General features: G+C 34.7%; 4 protein-coding genes across 6 annotated transcripts; 3 read left to right on the forward strand and 1 right to left on the reverse strand.

The window, feature by feature from the left end:
- Positions 1-126: 126 nt before the first annotated feature.
- On the forward strand, positions 127-2638 carry LOC110615174 (50S ribosomal protein L5, chloroplastic). Its single transcript, XM_021756905.2, has 3 exons — positions 127-539; positions 1121-1321; positions 2080-2638. The coding sequence occupies exons 1-3, from the start codon at positions 282-284 to the stop codon at positions 2413-2415; spliced, it is 795 nt and encodes a 264-aa protein (XP_021612597.1). The 5' UTR covers positions 127-281; the 3' UTR covers positions 2416-2638.
- A 959-nt stretch (positions 2639-3597) lies between these two features.
- On the forward strand, positions 3598-7948 carry LOC110611022 (sphingoid long-chain bases kinase 2, mitochondrial). Its single transcript, XM_043949218.1, has 12 exons — positions 3598-4053; positions 4225-4301; positions 5189-5242; positions 5338-5397; positions 5647-5724; positions 5867-5913; positions 6019-6059; positions 6215-6299; positions 6384-6498; positions 6655-6777; positions 6882-6982; positions 7339-7948. The coding sequence occupies exons 1-12, from the start codon at positions 3867-3869 to the stop codon at positions 7466-7468; spliced, it is 1098 nt and encodes a 365-aa protein (XP_043805153.1). The 5' UTR covers positions 3598-3866; the 3' UTR covers positions 7469-7948.
- Positions 7949-8832: 884 nt separating this feature from the next.
- Positions 8833-10848, reverse strand: LOC110617083 (probable WRKY transcription factor 53). The gene is made up of 3 exons (XM_021759690.2): positions 10279-10848; positions 10050-10178; positions 8833-9709 (listed from the first exon to the last, which is right to left on the reverse strand). The coding sequence occupies exons 1-3, from the start codon at positions 10593-10595 to the stop codon at positions 9124-9126; spliced, it is 1032 nt and encodes a 343-aa protein (XP_021615382.1). The 5' UTR covers positions 10596-10848; the 3' UTR covers positions 8833-9123.
- Positions 10849-15093: 4245 nt separating this feature from the next.
- LOC110615205 (probable serine/threonine-protein kinase At1g01540) lies at positions 15094-18732 on the forward strand. Of its 3 annotated transcripts, none has more exons than XM_043949226.1 (8): positions 15094-16064; positions 16547-16651; positions 16744-16866; positions 16979-17149; positions 17322-17451; positions 17532-17741; positions 17851-18026; positions 18608-18732. In XM_043949226.1, exons 1-7 carry the CDS (start codon positions 15502-15504, stop codon positions 18007-18009), a joined length of 1461 nt encoding a protein of 486 aa, XP_043805161.1. In that variant the 5' UTR covers positions 15094-15501; the 3' UTR covers positions 18010-18026; positions 18608-18732. The 3 variants fall into 3 exon arrangements, with proteins under 3 accessions (XP_043805161.1, XP_043805160.1, XP_021612656.1); XM_043949225.1 differs by lacking the exon at positions 18608-18732 and adding an exon at positions 18432-18564; XM_021756964.2 differs by lacking the exon at positions 18608-18732 and having other exon boundaries at positions 15095-16064; positions 17851-18284.
- Positions 18733-18956: the final 224 nt, after the last annotated feature.

Below are 18956 nucleotides of genomic sequence, written 5' to 3' on the forward strand. Positions count from 1 at the left end.
TACTGTAATTGTAAGAATAGCACACAACCCGGATAATAAGGGAGAGGTAAGGTAATCCTTCTTATCCTTCCTATCGAGCTGAAGAATACGAGAATATAACCACCCCTGCCATTCACAAAAATTACACGACACCCACATCACATTAGCATCCCTTCCTTCTAGCTTGGTAGTTTCGTAAATAATATCAAATAGGAGACCATCTTTGCAGCCGGTGACTAAACCCCTTCAAGGATTCCACTCAAGCTCCACTCGCACCACACAGACAAACAAACCCATCTCATATGGCTTCTCCTTCGCTCTTACAGTCCGCAGCGGCGTCGTATCGTGGCCAATTCCCAATTATTTCACCTCCTTTGTCTGCTAGAATACCTTACGGAAACCCTAGAAATGGCAATTCCGTGGTGTCTGTGAGAGCAACTGGCGGTATTGTGCTTGTGGAGAAATCAGAAGCTGAAAAGACCAATCGCCTTAAGACCACTTACCTTGAAAAGATTGTTCCGTTGCTTATGGAAGAGTTCTCGTACACTAACATTCTTCAGGTCAATTTTTAGTCTTTATTCACCATTTTCATCACTTCATTGTTTTATCATGCTCTACTTTCTTTTTTAATTGATTATGTGACCGTGAAGTGAGAGTTGGTGCTGTTGTAGTTTGTATCCGGCTATTAATTTGGATGTTTCAGAGCGCATCTATTGGATGAGGTTGCTTGATTTTTTTCTAGGGAATGTGTTGCTTGGGTTGCTAATTAAAGGAAAAGATGAGTTTTTTTTTTTCTTCATATTTTGTAGCTACACTATAATTCAGATTTCTCAATTTAGCTCAGCAAAAGTATTAAATTGGATAACTGGACAATTTTTTTTCCCCTGGAAGTCAAGGCAATGGATATCACAGTACTTAGATTCTTGTTTTTCCTGTGAAACCTTTCTCCAGATTAGCAACAAAATATCATTCTTTCTGCGGAAACAGATTGCACATTGTTGGATAATTCAGGGGACCAAAACAAGTGGACTGTAGATGCTATCTCCTTTGGTTTAATTTGTGCATGATTATCTTCTGTGTTCTGTATCTAACTCTCGATGAATTGTTTTCTTTTGCAATTTGCTGGCATTGAATTCCCTAGGTTCCGAAAATTGAGAAGGTTGTCGTGAACTGTGGCATTGGAGATGCTGCTCAGAATGCCAAGGGTTTGGATGCTGCAATGAATGATTTGGCTGTCATCACAGGCCAGAGACCTATCAAGACAAGAGCCAGGAACTCCATTGCCACCTTTAAGATCAGGGAAGGTCAACCTCTGGGAATTGCTGTCACACTAAGAGGAAGTGTAAGCATTGTTTTTATTCTTCTCTATGGTCTGTTTTAAGTTTTGTTTTATGGTTGATGTGTCTCAAAATTTGGTTGCATTCAATTGCCCATTCTCTAGTTGCAGATATAAATGCTGTGGACTTGACTCTTAGCTTTTCAATGTCATATTGAACTTTTAACATTGTCATTCCTTGATTCTTCCAACATTTTGGGAACCATCTTAAATAATTAGAAATCTATACTATTGACTCTAGAGTCTATTATATGCTTGTTTCTATGTAACAATAGCCAAATTTGCAACGCATCATTGTCTTTTGAAAGATTTTATTGTAATTTTATGAACCTTTAATGAGGGCATTGGATGGAGAAGCTGCTGGGGAATAGTCAAAATTACAGGTGCACCAAACATGGCATGGTGCCATGTATCTGGACTTGGAGCTTCCTTTTGGGCACAGTAAAAGCAAGACTCCATGATGTTCATGGTGGTGAATTGTTTCATCATTGATATGACGTATTATCTTTAATAACAACTAAAGTGGAAGTCAGGGCAACAAATTTAGTTGCATAACTGGTTATCAATTATGGTCCGGCAGTAGAATGATGAATGTAAAAAATATTGGTAGTAAAGATGGTGAGGGTTGTAAGATTATGAAGTTGCATCTTAGTGTTTCTGAAGTGCATCACATTGCAAACGTTATATTAATGGTTCTGTGGTTTCTTTGTGGAGCCAAATAAATCGAATAACTCCGAGTTCTATGTGCATTGATTACTTCACAGGTGATGTTCTCCTTTTTAGATCGACTTATTAATTTAGGTCTTCCTAGGACAAGGGATTTCCAAGGTGTAACCCCAAACAGCTTTGATGGACATGGGAATTACAGCATCGGAATTCGTGACCAGAGTGTGTTCCCTGAAATTCAATATGATGCACTTGGTAAGCCAAAGGGAATGGACGTTTGCATCACAACCACTGCTAAAACTGATCAAGAAGGCCAGAGGCTGTTGGCTCTCATGGGGATGCCCTTCAGAGAAACTAGTGGTACCGGTGTTTTGCCACGCAAGAAGAAGTTGAAAAAGCATCATTTTGATTCAAAGTCGAGGGGGCGACGGTAGGAGTTATCATCATTTGCATTTGGCAATTGCCATCATGTATTTACTGTTTATGTACTTGTCTCTAATCTAAGTATTCTGATTTTTTTGCTTCATATGTTTTGCCTTAAGAATGTGTTGACAAACATGAATGAGAGATGGAGAGAAATGCTAATGGTGTTATCTTCATCTTGAGCTTGAGATTGAGATTGAGCTAGCAGAGAATATGAATCCTGGAGGTTTTTCATTTTGATGTGAGCTATTGTTATTATTTATTGGGCTCGATTAGTATATAAAGTTGAGAAATCACGACATAGAGACGATTTCAGTGCCATCAAACTCTTATTTTTCCCCCTTCTTTTGATGTGAGCTTTTTATGCGTGCCTAATCCTTGACGTTTTTAAAAACCTTCCATGTGTTTATCTTCTTCTTCTTATATATATATATATATATATATATAATGAATTGCAAAAACCATCTGGATAGTAATATTATTAACAAGTTAATTTTTGTATTTGTAAATTTTAATTCTATTAAAAGCTTTTCCCTCTATTCGTATAAACTTAAAGGAAATAAAATAGCATACTTTTATAGAAAAATAATTTCTTTATATAATTTTCAAATAAATGAAGCAACAGTTAAGAATAACAATATTAAAATAATTATTTATTTAATATTTAATTAATGAGATTTTGGACAAATTTAAAAATAGGAAAAAGTAAAAAAAAAGCTAGCAATTTTATTATTTTTATTTTAAAATTTATAATTAAATTTGTATTAATTTAATATTTATATCATAAAGAAATATTGACGTGATAAATAAGAAAATATATATAAAAATATAATATAATTTTATTAATTTTTATTTTAGAATTTATAATTAATTTGTATTAAATTAATATTTTTTATATAATTTTTAATATTTTTAACAGTATTTAAAAATTATTGCTATTTATTAACAGAATTAAAATGAAAAATTGATAAAATTATAAAATATTTTTATTTTTTTTTCTTTAAAAATAAATAAAATAACTTAAATATCAAAATAAAAACTTATGAAATTTTTAATAAATATCCCAAAACTGTTTAACAATAATAACAGTATGCATGAATTTTTGTTAATTACTTAAAAAATGTAATTTACAATTAAACCGACATAACATTTTACCCACAAAAAGGGCAAGGCAAAACTCGATAACAAATTAACTGCAAGGGATAACTGATTAAACGGATGGTGGCGGTCCGGTGGATTTTAACTTCAATATAGACGAGGCGGAAGCCGGAAGAGGATCCTCGTTTTAACCGCCATCGCTCCTCAAACAAAAGGAACAAGGCGTCTCGCAGGCTTTTTCGGGCCCACTTAAGTAACTTGCAAGGATTAGCAGATGGAGATGAAAATGGGGGTGGTCAAAATTATGGCCAATGGTCTCACCCTGGCGACCGTTGCCTAAACAAAAAGATAAAAAAGAAAGTAAATGGCGTGTAATTATTATCAGATAGCGTTCCGAAGTGAGATGGTATCTACTCTGTCAAAACCTTGGTTTCTTAGAGCTGAGCTTCCTATGTCTTCTGATCTCTCACTTCACCGCTCCATCCCCCACGGTGGTTCCTCTTCTTCCTCTCCTTCCCGTCGGGATCTTGTCTTCATTGTCAACCCTAGAGGTTTGCTTTTTCTTTACTTTAAACTCTCTACCGCATTTGCTGTTCGTTTCTAGAGAAAATTTTGGGAAAATGAATCTGATTAGATTTTTGAGTCTTGAAATTACTATTTTCTTAGGTTCATTAACCTAAAAATGAACTTCAGAATTATGATTGAAGTTGAAATTGGCTCAGGAGCTAATGGGAGAACCGGCAAGGAATGGAAGAAACTGCTACCGTATCTCAGGTCTCGCCTTGATAAAGATTGCAATGTGAGCCTTCTTTTGCTAATATCATTTCTGTGCTTGCCCTTTGAGTTAGTCTACCCTACCACTAAATAATTATTATTCTCTGTTTTTTTTTTTTTTTTTTTTTTTTTTTGGGGGGGGGGGGGGGGTGTGGGGGTGGGAGGAGCTATTGTCAGCGACTCGGAGTACTTTCAGTAGCCTGATGATAAATTTCATACATTCAAAACTTTAATTATTTATTTTAATTAAGTAAAAGAAAAAAACATAATTTTATGCTAGGTTTAATTTATTGAGGAGATAAAAAGAGAAGGTGGAACCTTATACCGGTGCACTTTGTTTGACTTTTTATATAGAATTGTTCGAGATCAACAATAGGCACATTATATCCTAGAAATTTTGCTGGCATACACCAACTGTAATTGAAAAGCCCTATACTTTAGAGAAAAAATTTGCATGTAATCCTAAATATATTCGTGAATATCCTATTTCCATTCGCATCCCTTTGATCTGATAGACAAAATGCTCCATGACTTGTTTTACCTGACCATGTCCCATCATTTGAGCATTTAACCATTGGGTAATAGCTAAAACTACATTATAATTTGATATCTTCTGTAGCTCGAACGTTTCACTTCCATGAATTTACCAAATCCTACTACTTCACCAGTGTGTAGCTTTTGAGTTACTGTAGCATTCACTGCTTGTGTTACAGTGAGGTGGTAAGTTATGCACTACCTTGAGATTTAAGTGCTCATTGTGAACTTGTTTGATTTGACTAGGAAGCATGTGTGGACAGCCCTGATTGGTTGTGCAGTTGATTCTTCTGTGAATTATTCTCTTTGAATGCCATGCCTGCTTGCCTTTCATTTTTTCTTTATTGAATGAATAAAGTTTTATTGCATTGCGGCCAGATATGTGAATCATTGACTTCAGGTCCTTACCACGCAATTGACATAACAAGAGAGGTACGAATTAAAATCAACTTTTATCCTAAATTGGTTTAGGTTGTCAGCGACAAGATTGACTAATAATTGTGTATAATAAATCTGAGGATGTCCAGGCAATAAGGGAGGGTGCTGATGCTGTCATTGCAGTTGGAGGTGATGGCACTCTTCATGAGGTATAACTTGCTGTCCTTGTAACAAACCTATTGCTTTCTCTGGGCTCCATGTCCACTTTCTCTTTAAGTAAATAAATAAGTAGAGAAAAACTAGACCTACTAAGTACTAAGTAAAGAAATATCTCTATGTTTCAGCTTTACTTCTACTGTTCCATCTAATAAATAAATGAACATAGAAAATCAATGTTGTTAGTATCACTGTATTTGGCATGGACTATTGTTCACTTCACTTTGACCTATTCTGAGCAGGTTGTTAATGGATTCTTTTGGGCTGGGAAACCTGTTAGCAAACATAATAAAGAGGATGCCCACTCAACTGCTCTAGGTGTAAGTTACCATGATTGCCAAATAGCCTTGGGATACTCCATTTGCTTTGATCCTCACTGCGAAATTAGAACTTGCACATTTGTGCTATACATGATTTACATTGTATAGATTTCTCAAGTGTAGATATGATTTTGTGATGCAGCTCATCCCCTTGGGAACTGGGTCTGATTTTGCCAGAACATGGGGCTGGTTAGTTGGTTCTACACCTATATGGATTAATCCAGTATGAGCTTTTATGATATATCATTGCTTTTGGATCATGACAAATATTTTTACTATCACTTGCTGTTTTAGGAAAAATGATCCTTATGAAGCTGTTGATCGCATTGTTAAAGGTATTTATGTTTTAAGTTTTCTTATTTCTTGTGTGAACAATGTTGATTCGGTGTGAACCTGGAAAAGGTTTTACTTGTAGTTAATGCTATGAACTAGTTATTTGTTTGTCTGCATTTCCTTTGTCGTTATAAATTCTGATGGAGCAGTTCTGCAGGGCTGAGATCAAAAGTCGATGTTGGTGTCATTAGTGGAGAAAAGGAAGAATCTCATTATTTCATAAATGTGGCTGATATTCATTTGTAAGGCTAAGTTCTAAATTTTTGGAATTGTATTAACAAAGGTACATGCTGATCTTAAAAGTCTTTTGCTATATATGGAGGTAGGAGTGCAAAGGCTGGTTATTATGCATCAAGATACAAGAGATTTGGAAACCTATGCTATGTCATTGGTGCTCTACAAGCCTTTATTGGTCATAAAAATTGGGACCTTAGAATCAAGGTCAATTTATTTTGAAAGTTTCATAATTATGTTACTATTTTTATGCGCTTTTCATATCTGTACAATCATGTGGTTTTCTGTTTCCTCATGATATTCACTTTCTTATACAGTTGTTAATAACCTGAATATAACTTTTCATAGGATGTTCTCATATAGGTCAATGGAGGTGAATGGGAAATATGTCCTCAAGTAACAGCTCTTTGCATTGGAAATGCAAAGTACTTTGGTGGAGGCATGAGAATCACTCCAAGTGGTGACCCTTGCAGTCGAGAGTTTGAGGTGAAGTACTTCCTCTGTTAATTCACTCAAATTACATTCAAGTTTTTGTCACATAGCATGATCAAGCATTTTGCTAGTGTGTTTTGAGTTGCTCGTTCTTGCAGGTTGTAATTCTTCAGGACTTCAAGTGGTATGACTTTATTCTGAAACTACATAAACTATACAGTGGGACACATTTAACAGTGAAAAATGTATCTTCAAGAAGGTAGGATATGTCCTTATGGATGTATTTCTACTTTATTTATTCCACATTCTTCTTTCTATTGTCTGTGGAGGCTTTCATATTATAAGAATCAAATCTGTTCCAATAATACAACCCAGGAATGATGCAATTATTGTTATTATTTTTTTTTCAGAATCATATATACTATTAGGATTTTCACATATCTAATTTTTCTGCTTTTGTGAGGTGACTAATGAATATGCTAGTTGTGTAATGTAAATGGCAGTGACGGATTGTCTTTGGTTTGGACTTGTTAAGTTTATGTTTGATGTAGGTAATTTTCAAAGTTCTATGGGGCATTAATTGTTGTGCATGCAATTTTCTTTGTTTTCTTGCAGTGTGCATTCCATTGAAGTGGAGGACATCTCTGGCAGTGGAAGCATTTACGTTCAGTCTGATGGAGAACATCTAGGGTTCCTTCCCAGGAAGTTTTCTATTTTACCTTCTGTTATTGAAATGATATGCTAAAGGAAGCCATGAGAACATGACTCCTTTACTGGTTTGCTTGAAACTAATGCATCTCTCTAGCCATTCTTCAGACACCTTCCTCTCGGCAACGATTTGCGCAAAGTGGCACGGGGAGAAACAACATAACAGATGAAAAGATGCCTATGATGTTCTTCATTAGTGGGATAATAAACACGCGAATTGACTGACAGTTTGATATTTCTAACAGTTGTGGTAGGAAGCCATCTTCTCTGCAGTACACTTTCAGTAATATCAGTCAGGTTGGCCTCGCAGTTGGAAGTGTTTTAGGCATTTCTTTGATTTCTCTGTTATGGGTTTTGACTAGGCCAGTGCATTTTGTACAAACTTTTTTTTGAACTTGAAGATTTTTCAGATTTTTTTAGCTTGTGAACGAAATAAGATTGGACCAATGGTGAAATAATGAATATTGACAAAAGAATCGTGATTTTATAATAAAGTTGATCACTTCTTAAACAGTAATTTCACCTTTCTTAATCATTCTAAGGCGTGAAAGCTTGTGATTTGTGTTCTCTGGTCGTGTTGTCTTTATTTTATTTTTCCTCCTTGTGAAGTTGCTTTTGTAATAAGAGGTTAGTGTTTTTTTTTTTTGGGGGTGAAAAAGAGGTTTGTTAATGTTAGTACTGCTTCTTCTATGTTCAATTTATTTCCGTTTCTAGTTCCTGGTTCTTGAGGTTTAAACTCTTCCCTGTGCAGCGTATACAATGACACCGTTGGTAAATTACTAAATTTCCAGCATTTGAGGTGGACGATTACAATGGATTATTAGATCATCAAATAAAACAAAAATTTGTTTAACCAAAATTTAAATATATTATTGGTATAGGATAAAATTTATTTATACACAGATTCAATCCCCTTCCACTTTTCTATTAAAATTTAATGTAATTTAGCTGGAATTTTTTTAATTTTATCAATTTCATTCTTGAATTTTGATAATAACTTTAATAGTAATAACTGGGTTGTTTATTGAAAAAATAAGATTCTTTGATAAAAATGGATGAAAGGAATTCGTTGCACGATTCATGGGCTATTGATTTGTGGGTCCATCGGCTCTAATCTGTTTCCTGAGATGGAAATGTTATGTGCCAGTGGACCATAGTTTCCTCCTGCATGTTAACTTGAGCCGTCGAGCCGATTAAGCTCTATAATTTCAGGGGCATGCAAATATTATCAATGTCAAATCTACCTTCAGCAGCCTGCTGTACTTGTGGCCTGATTCAATAGCTTGTAGTTTTATTTGCTTTTTTTTTTTATTTTATTTTCTGTTTGAAACTGCTTACGAGAAAACACAACATTTATCTTTTGAAGAAAAAAAAAAAAAACAAAAGAAAAAAGGGAGAAACTTTTCAAATCAGAAAGGCTTAATTTGCAGCCTAATCCATTTTATTACCCTAGCTCAACATCTTAAGAATACATGGAAAAATTACAATATCCATTGGAGTCCCTCTTTTTAGAAAAAAAAAAAAAGTTGAAAAAGAACTTGATAATTTAAAAAGAGGGAAAAAACAGCCTAAATTAACTGTATACATCTCTAGGTCGAAACAACAGTAGATGTATGAACATCTTCTTAATCTCTCTCAGTGTTGGCTAGGATCAAGATCAATTAATCCTTCAAACTCAGGTGATGGTATTAATTAAGCAAATACAGATGAGTTTTCTAAAGGAAAATTGGTGTCGAAATCTATATCATCTAATGAGATATCCCAGTACCTAATTGGTGAATTGGAAGCCGAATTTTGGGTTGAATCAGATTCCAGAGTTCTCGCCTCTATTTCGGAGTTGTTCATGTGGCACGACGACAAAGCGAAATAGCTAGAGTCAGAGGTGGACGAAGATATCAAAGCAGGAGAAAGACTACCCAGGAAATCATTTTCCTCATTTTCATTCCCTGTTGAAGAATCTGGGAAGGAAAATAATGGAAAAATGTCCTCCACGATGTCCAAGTCCTGGCTTTTAACTCCTGTAGAGTTGAAAGATAAATCATTCAATGGCTTTGGTTTCTGTTCAGGTTGTTCTGCTCCACAGCTATAGCTATCTTGTTTGGTCTTGGCATTTTTCAGAGATGTTGAAGATGATGTTGCGGCTAAATGAGAAGCTTGGAAACACGTATGTCTTCCTCTATAGGTCACCTCATAAATCTTAGGGTCTTGGTCTGATTTCTGAATTTGTTTGGTGGCCAAACAACCTTGCGAATTACGGTGAGTACATCTGTAATACCCTCTGCAATTGAAAATATTACTTAAATTTTAGAGAAATTATTGTAAAATACATCAAATCACAATCAAGACAAGAAAAAAAGACTTCAAACTTAATATTGTTGGAATACACGACTTAACAAGTTGTGCTCTGCTTTTGATCAGAGCCATTGTCATTAAGCAAGTTACTGTTTCTAATATTAAGTGAGATTCTTATTGGCATAGTCCGAAACCAAACCTAACTCCTGATTGCACTTCACTACAAATCAAATAAACTTTTTTTTTTTTTTGCCTTTTTTCTTTATTGCTTTCTTTCTGGTCAGTGAATAAAAACATCAGCATCTGAAGGGCCTTAAGTTTCTCACCTTGGAAAATTAGCTCCAAGAATATCTTTCTGGCCATATTTCCTCCAGCTATAGCCATCGCCAAGTGGCCCTTCCAGGCCCGTCCCAGAACAAATCTTCACTTGTTCTGTCCATCTGGACTCTGTCTTTCTGCAATGCACCAAATCCAAACATACCCAATTCAAAATTTAGATCAAAATCAATAAAAAATTTAGACAAGTACTTGCATATGTCGTAGCATAAACTCTACCTCTTCTTGTAAACATCTCTGTGATCCTTGCAGTCTTGATCTGAGACATCACTCCTAGGGCTGATATTGGCATAACAATGTGGTGATTCCAATGCACTAATTGCTGGCTTAATTTCAACCACACAAGAAGCATCCCAATTTAGCATAGAAAGTGCTTTGTCATAAGACGAAAGTATCTTCTCAACAAAGAACTGACGCGTTTCAGGCGACGAAATAGAGTTAAAATGCTTCCTTAGATGTTCTGCTAGCCCTTTCCCTTGGATCAGCTCAGCAACTACAGTGAGAGTCCTTTGCTCCAAATCCATGGCCTTCTCCATTTACAAAAAGCTGGTAAGAACAATAAGACTATAATCTAACAAAATGGATGATATATCCAAGTACCGGAGAAGCAACAAGCATGGAAGTTGAGCTTGCAGCAGCGTGAGAAGGACGTGCAATTACAGCCAATGGGTATTAACAAGTGTAGAGAGATATAAGCTAAGAGAAAGAGGGAGGAAGATGGAAGGCTTATAGTAGTGGGTGGTGGTGGATTGAGAGATAGAGAGAGATATATATAGACATGTGAATGCTGACCATTTCAAAGGTTACCCCACAGAAACATAGAAGAAAAGTGAGGAATCAGCATCCTTTTCCGATTTAAGCAGTAGCTAGGAGTGAGTAACAACGCGGAACAAGGTCTGAAGATTCTTGGAGGCCCCCTTCTTCTGTCTTTGACTTGTTCTAGTTCTAGAATTCTTGCTACGTTTGTATTTCACATTAATTGTGCTCACACTTGAAACATATATAATACTAGTACTACAAAATAAAATATTTAAAAGTAAAATTTATTATTTAATTTCTGCTTTATTTTTATTTTAAAAATATATTTAAAGGTTTTTTAACGATTTAAAAAAATTTATTAATTAATCTATTTTAATTATAGTCATTAAATATTATAAAAAAATTTAAAATATTATAAAAAAAATTAAATAATAGACTTTTCAAAATCACATAGACTAACTAATAATTTTTTTAAAAAAATTATAGATATTAAATAATAAAATAATTAATAGTTAAAATTAATATAAAAATTAACTAATAAATTTTTTAAAATATTAAGTATAATTTAATATCTTTTTAAAATTAATAAATTAATTAATAAATTTTTCTTTATCATAAAAGTTAAATATTAAGTTTTTCTATTTATAATTAGGATGAATGATTGATTTCTATTTTTATTCATTAATGATGCTATATTCTTAAATGAATGAAATATTTATTAAAAATATTTTACGTTTAAATACACTGACAGATCTGATATAAATTTCAATAGAATAAAAATTATACAAAATATATATATATATTCTATAATAAAATTGAGTTTTTTAATTTTTTTAACTACATTGAGTTTACACTCAACTTTTTAGACTAATTTAAATAAAAAAGAAAATAAATTAATTGAACAAATTTTCATAGCCAATTAAAAATTTTATATAAGATTTAAAGTTTATTGATGGGACGCAATAACAGAATGAATATGCCTAAAGATAAATTTTCATATTATTTTTTTATTTTCGATGTAAGTTTTCCGTTATGATCTATTTATGACTCGATATTCTCACTTTTTTCTCTTTCTTAAATCTAACTTTTTTTTTCTCCTTCTCATGAAAGATGATCTGCGTCAATTAAGTATTGATAAAGAAGAAAATGTTATTGTTCCTATTAAGAGTTCTAGAAATATTCCAATCATCACTTATGATTTCTGTATGGTAGGGATATTTCTCACATACAATCTAATCAATTTTCAGAATATGCAGACCTTTTTAACAGATTTATGGCGATAATTCTCGAACAGTTAATGTATTGAAGAATTTAAATCCTAATTACAAGCCCGACATTTTATTTTTGATGGAAATAAAAACTTTTAGTTTTCGTATGAAATTTTTTCATAGTTTTTTACATTTTGATGATTGCTTCTCAGTCAATAGAATAAGTATTTTTACCAAATTATCTTATGCAGGGTTTAAACAGGCACTTGAGGAGTATTTTTGCCAAATTATCTTATACAGGGATTTGATTTTGAATGATTGTAAATTTTTGTTATATTCCTGTTAGATGGATTCGTCGTAATACTACTCTATCTGCTCATATTTTGGATAGAAAATCTATTAGATATAATCGTTTCTCTATTTGGGATGATATTTATATTTATTTATAAAATTTTATTAATTCAATTAGTAGTTTTACTTTAAAAAAAATGACAAATATTTATATTGTTGCAGCGAACTAGGGTCATTTCCCACTTGATTTGGCCGTAGGTCTCGTCTCTGATTGCTAGATTGGGTATAGATAGTTTGTTTTCATTGCGATTGCTGCTGGACGTATTTGAAGAGGGTTTGAAAGCTTGTATGTTGGTTGTAGATTTTTCTTTATGTTTCTTTGTGATTTTTTTTTATTTTTCAGAATGAAGGCTTCATAAATCTAGTGTTTCATTTATTTTCTAAATTGATGAAGGATGATAAATACATTTTAAGTCGTTGCATGGTATATTTCTAACCCTCTAATAGACATTATCTAGTTAGTGAAGTCTTTCTTAACTAAGATATTAGTAGTCTAATACATCAAATTTACGCCAGAAAAAAAGTGATCTGAATTTTCAATTATATTTTCTCCATCAAATTTTTCTTTCCGATCAAGTGGATTCGGATTTCTAGAGTTTCTCTTAGTTCATATATATTTGATTTTCTTTATGTTGGGATTTAGATGTCTATTTTTGTTTTTGTTGTATCTTAAATCTTTTATCCATTTAATGAATATCAGTGTCTTCGGAAAAAAAAATAGTGATTCCATTGACACAAGAAGAATCATTTTCCCGTGGGGTTCCCGCATGCTCAGTCAAGTCATGATTAAATTTAGGAGATTAGAAGTTTGTTTGATTTAATTATTAAATATAAGTGATAATTAATAAATACAAAAACTAAAAGTAAGTTATGTACTGCTATCAATGGGCATATATACTTTATTTTTTATTTATTATTAAACATGTATAAAATTAATAATTTATTATATAATATATATAAATTTAAAAAAATATATATATATATTTTTTTCTTTTTCCTCTCCCTCTAACTGCGAAATATGATTATTAGAGCCCAACAGGGCAACACTTACAAGGTCCACATAAGGCAAAGATTACAAAGCCCAACAGGGTAAAGGTCACAAGGTCCAATGTCATTAGAAAATTAACCCACCTAGGAGGGAAGCCCAGAAGCCTAAATTCTAACATGCTGTAGCCATTACTGCCGAAAACCACCTAGTAGAGGATGATTAGTGGAGGATGGAAACTTTCAAAACACTCCTTTCATGTCTGGTAAACAAACCCCAGCCTCCATAAACCACAAGCACCGATTAGGCTACTCTAATTTCAAACAACTCCCGACCAGAAAGAATCTAAAAGGAAAAAAAATCATAACAGCTCAAACCTCCACCAAAAGCTAGGTTATGTCTCTGCTCTTCGTGCATTGCTTAATTCTTCCTAAAGCTTTTTGTTTTTCCCCTTAATTTCCTTAACTTACTTCATGAGTTGAAGTTGACTTTACTTCATAACTTATTAACCTTGATTAAGTTGAAGATTCTTATATTCTCTTCCGGATTTTATTTTCTTTAGTTATATGAAAGTCCTTTGTTCCTTTAAAGTGAGAAATAATGAAAGTAAATAAGAAAAGCGATGTTGGGCTGCGGTGGCTACAGGCTGGTTTTGGTTCGGCTAAAATTAAAAGTGAAATCAATCGACAGTCTTGGCTTTTTTTAAATCTATGATTCGGCTCAAATTATTTAATTTGAATTGTGAATTTACTTTTCTTAGAAATATGTTAATTATTAAATCCTCCTGTTTTGGTTTAGATTTCTCAAGTCATAATTCGAAATCAAACCAGAATCCACAATGATTTATTTTAATCAAAAATTAAAATCGAATCATACTGTGGGTGCAGAGACCAGAGAGAGTGTCAGCAAAAGTTCAAATTTTTTTCCCTTCTTTTAAATGTCAGCAAAAATTAAATAAATCAGAAATGTTTTCTGAATTCTATATGGTCCCATAATGCTGTCTATTCAATTCCGAGTGGGGATTTTCCACTATTTGTGTTAAACAATAATCAATCAAATCCTTTTGCTACTTTGCTTGCACATATAAAAAATATCATGAAAGATTCTAAAAAGATTTCTCTTGCAATTTGCATCAAGCACTTGCACAGTAAATGGTAATCCAATCACAGAGTACATTCACAATTCTTTTAGAAAAAACAATAGAAACAATAAAAAAGATTATCATATACACATGCACACAGGAAAAATATGACTTTCAAAACATTATTATTGCATTAGTGGGTCCTACTTTGATGCCACTCATTAGCCTAAAATATACTCCTTATTCCTTAGCCAGAATAAGATAGCTCAACTGGAGAAATAATTAAATCACTAATCACCCATTATCGAGGTAAACAAACTTGGATGGAAAAATGCAAATTTGGTGACATCACGTCAAGTAGAAAAATGAAAATGGGATAAAAAGGGCTCAAGTCTACACGTCGAAGATGGAAAGCATGAGTAGATCATATTGCCACGTGGATGTCGTAGGTAATAAAATGATGGTTAATCCGACGAAGAGGATCCGTTCCCTGTTGTCTTCTAACATCACGTTCAGAGTAACGGTCGTCTTGCATTGCGTATGATTTTGTAATGGTCCGACCAAAACACACACTTACATAATCACCAGGGTCAAATACGTCATTTCAACTACAATCTTATTATTCCCACTTCTCGCACTTAGCCTGAAACCTAAGCTCACTCTTCCACCTACACAGACAAACTGACAGCTCATCTCTCTCATTCTCTCTCATTCTCTCTCAGACTCTTCTTACCTTTCTTTTCTTTTCTCTCCATCTCACTATTACTGTTTAGTTTGCTTCCTGTAGAGGGAAAAACTTTCTTTCCTCCCCCTCTTTCTCTCTCTGTACTTTAATATTCCATTGATTCCTCTCTTTCCACATTCCTCTGATTCTTTCTCTCATTTCCTTCTTCGGTCCGCATATAATATATATTTTTCGCCGGAATTTTTCTCCGGCGAGCCAATGCGGCGGATTTTGCTGGAAATCTCTTATACCGCTGAATTTGGTGGTCATTAATTTATTATTTTCTGTCTTCTTCCCCTGTGAAACGGAGGGAAGGTAAAGGAGATTGGAAATAATGTCGTTATACGACGCTGCATTTGTGAACACAGAGCTATCAAAGCCCACCTCAATCTTTGGCCTCCGCCTGTGGGTGGTGATTGGAATCTTGCTTGGATCTCTCATAGTCCTCGCTCTCTTCCTCCTCTCGCTTTGCCTAACCTCTCGCCGTAAGAGTCGCCTCACGTCAAAGCATGCTGATACTACCCCTCCCATCTCCAAGGAAATACAGGAAATCGTGCATTTCCCTGCACAGGATCATCACCACCCTGTTCAAGTCCCAGAGATTCAAGTCGAGATCGGTAAGATCGAGCATCGTGTGGTGTTTTCAGACCGGCCCTCGAGTGGGGAGAGTAGAGGGACTGCGAGTGGGTGTGAGACGGCGTCTTTTGGAAGTGGGAGTGTGGGGCCTGAGGTCTCGCATCTCGGGTGGGGCCGCTGGTATACATTGCGGGAGCTGGAAGCTGCAACGGATGGGCTTTGTGAAGAGAATGTGATTGGTGAAGGTGGATACGGGATTGTGTACCGTGGAGTTCTGAGTGATGGCACTAAAGTTGCTGTTAAGAACTTGTTGAATAACAGGTAATTGATATATCATTCAAAATTCTTTTGCTTTTGCTTGTTTCTGGTTTTTGTTTATCTTCGATTTGCTACTCTGGAAACTGAAAGAAAGTTGTACTAGAGCTAAGTTATGGATATTACGTCTCTTCTCTTTTCATTCCGGCTGAGGTTGCTAAGGAAGTTTAGCAAGATGAAGAATTCTAATGAAAATTTGAAAATTTTTTCCCTACTAGTTTTCGGCTTTTAAAATTAAAGAGCATCAGTAAGCAATTATTCCTCATTCTGTTTCTTCATGTGATGCTTTTTCTTGTTCTTTATTCTTATCTTGCGTGTGGTAGAATATGTGCTGTAAAGTAGCATGCTTTGTGGAAGTGGAACTAATAACTTTTTAGTCAAAACCAAAAGCTCTGTCCTCAGAATCGATGATTTTGTTTTAATTCTCATTTAAACCTTTGTTACCGCCATTTCCTGTGCTTATGTCAATGAGATTAAACATTCACCAGGGGTCAAGCTGAGAAGGAATTCAAAGTGGAGGTGGAAGTAATTGGACGAGTACGGCACAAGAATCTTGTTAGGTTGCTTGGATACTGTGTTGAGGGTGCATATAGGTATGATTATTATCTTCTAATTAGAGATGATGTTTGTAGCTTCAGTTTTAGTCTTTCAGCTGAAGTAAATGGTTAGCTGTTTTGTTTTGTAGGATGCTCGTCTACGAGTATGTTGACAATGGTAATCTGGACCAATGGCTTCATGGTGATGTCGGACAAGTCAGCCCCCTAACGTGGGATATTCGTATGAACATTATATTGGGAACAGCAAAGGGGTATGATAATAGTAACCTAGACCTTGTCTTGTATACTTATGCATACACTTGTTACTCAAGTTATTTTTTCTTCTTAAGTCTAGTTATATGTTTTCTGCTTTTGTTATTGTAGACTGGCCTACCTTCATGAGGGTCTTGAACCAAAGGTTGTCCACCGTGATGTAAAATCCAGCAACATACTTCTTGATCGCCAGTGGAATGCTAAGGTTTCTGATTTTGGGCTTGCTAAGCTCTTATGCTCAGAGAGGAGTTATGTAACAACACGGGTGATGGGAACATTTGGGTTAGTTCATTACTTTTTTTCCAAAATTATGGTTCATCTTCTCGTTTTCCTGAATTAGTAAAGTTTATTGATAAAGATGAAGCTTTGACAGATAAATAATCATTTGGTCAGCTGTTGGATGTCATTGATAATTTTAGACTGGAAAAGTAACTTCAATTGTTTGTTTTACTAGTTATGTTGCACCAGAATATGCTTGCACTGGAATGCTGAATGAGAAGAGTGATGTATATAGCTTTGGCATACTTATAATGGAGTTAATTTCTGGGAGAAGCCCCGTTGATTATAGTCGACCACAAGGAGAGGTTAGTTTCAAAATGTAATTGGAAACTATTCTCTCTGCAACCTGTTTCCAGCTTTATAACTTGGAATTTCCTTGCCTTAGGTGAATTTGGTGGATTGGTTAAAAGCCATGGTTGGAAACCGAAAATCTGAAGAAATAGTTGATCCAAAGTTGCCTGAGATGCCTGCTTCCAAAGCTCTAAAACGTGTTCTCCTGGTTGCTCTTCGATGTGTTGATCCTGATGCAACAAAGAGGCCCAAAATGGGGCATGTGATCCACATGCTTGAGGCAGATGATTTATTATTTCGTGATGTATGCACCCTTTATTTCAAATTATGAAGCATATTTATGGTATATGAAAGAAAGAATGAACATCCTCTGTTAACTTCAGTTTTCCACTCATTTTTCGCTCATTTTGCAGGAACGCCGAATTGGGAAAGAATCTTCCCATTCACGCCGTTATGAACAAGAAAATCCTGCTGTTGCCAAATTAGGTGATAAACAATTGGGTGCAGGCACTTCAGATGCGAGCGAAGGTGATAGTAGTAGGAATCTTTCTGAACAAAATAGATGGAGATAACGTCACTGGAGGATTAGGTGATTAACTAATTTAAGTCTCTCCATGATACTGGACTCCCTCTTTTTCTTCCCTCCTATTTTTTCCCCCCTTTTTATTGTTTTCCTCTTGTGGGTATTTACTGTGTTTGTTGTACCTTCAATTTGATAAAAACAATAATTCTGCATTTGTTCTGTGCTTAGCTTTTATATGTTTGAGATGCGAGTCTTACTTCAATTCGATATAATTGTATACTTGAACGAATTCATTCATTATTCTTATAGAAACCATAATTATTACATTGTTTTTTCTGTTTGTAAAACAAAAACTATTCTGCATTATGAGATGTGTATGAATGTATTCTAGCTATATGTTCATCTCATTCTTGTAGTTATTCAACATATTAAATGCATGGTCAGCTTATGCTACATCACTGTCATTGCCAGACGGCCACGAGCGATGGATATGTTTACCAGCTAGTTTTGTTGGAAGCATCTAGATTACCTCAACGTCAGTGCCAAGTGCTAACACTAGAAAATGGATGGTTGTGGTATATAGGCCTAGTAAGCAGCCAATTGCTTCACAAGATAATGAAGTTGAAACTCTTTGTTTATGTAATTAGGTTGGACCAGCCAGTTGGGCAGCAGCCAAAAATCTAGTCTGGAAATGGGGCATGGCTCCCTGTTATCGGTTTCACTATCAATGCCAGAACATGCTCTATCTGCCCTTTGAGCTTACTTGGCAGAACAACTTACTATCAGGTTACGGATGCATGTGTTAAAAGTCCTGCCTTGTTTGGCATTTAGCTAGCACACTTGGTCGTCTTCATTTATTGTGACGAACCAATTTGCTGGCTCTCTCAAGGAGGACAGGTGAAAATATTGAGCAAGTCTTCGCTTGCTGTCTAACGAACAAGTCTTCATTTATTGTGGCAAACGGAAATAGGCCAGTCTAGGTGATTTCACAAGCTT

The sequence above is a fragment of the Manihot esculenta genome, chromosome 1, assembly GCF_001659605.2.
Source record: "Manihot esculenta cultivar AM560-2 chromosome 1, M.esculenta_v8, whole genome shotgun sequence".
In the NCBI taxonomy this organism is placed as follows: domain Eukaryota; kingdom Viridiplantae; phylum Streptophyta; class Magnoliopsida; order Malpighiales; family Euphorbiaceae; genus Manihot; species Manihot esculenta.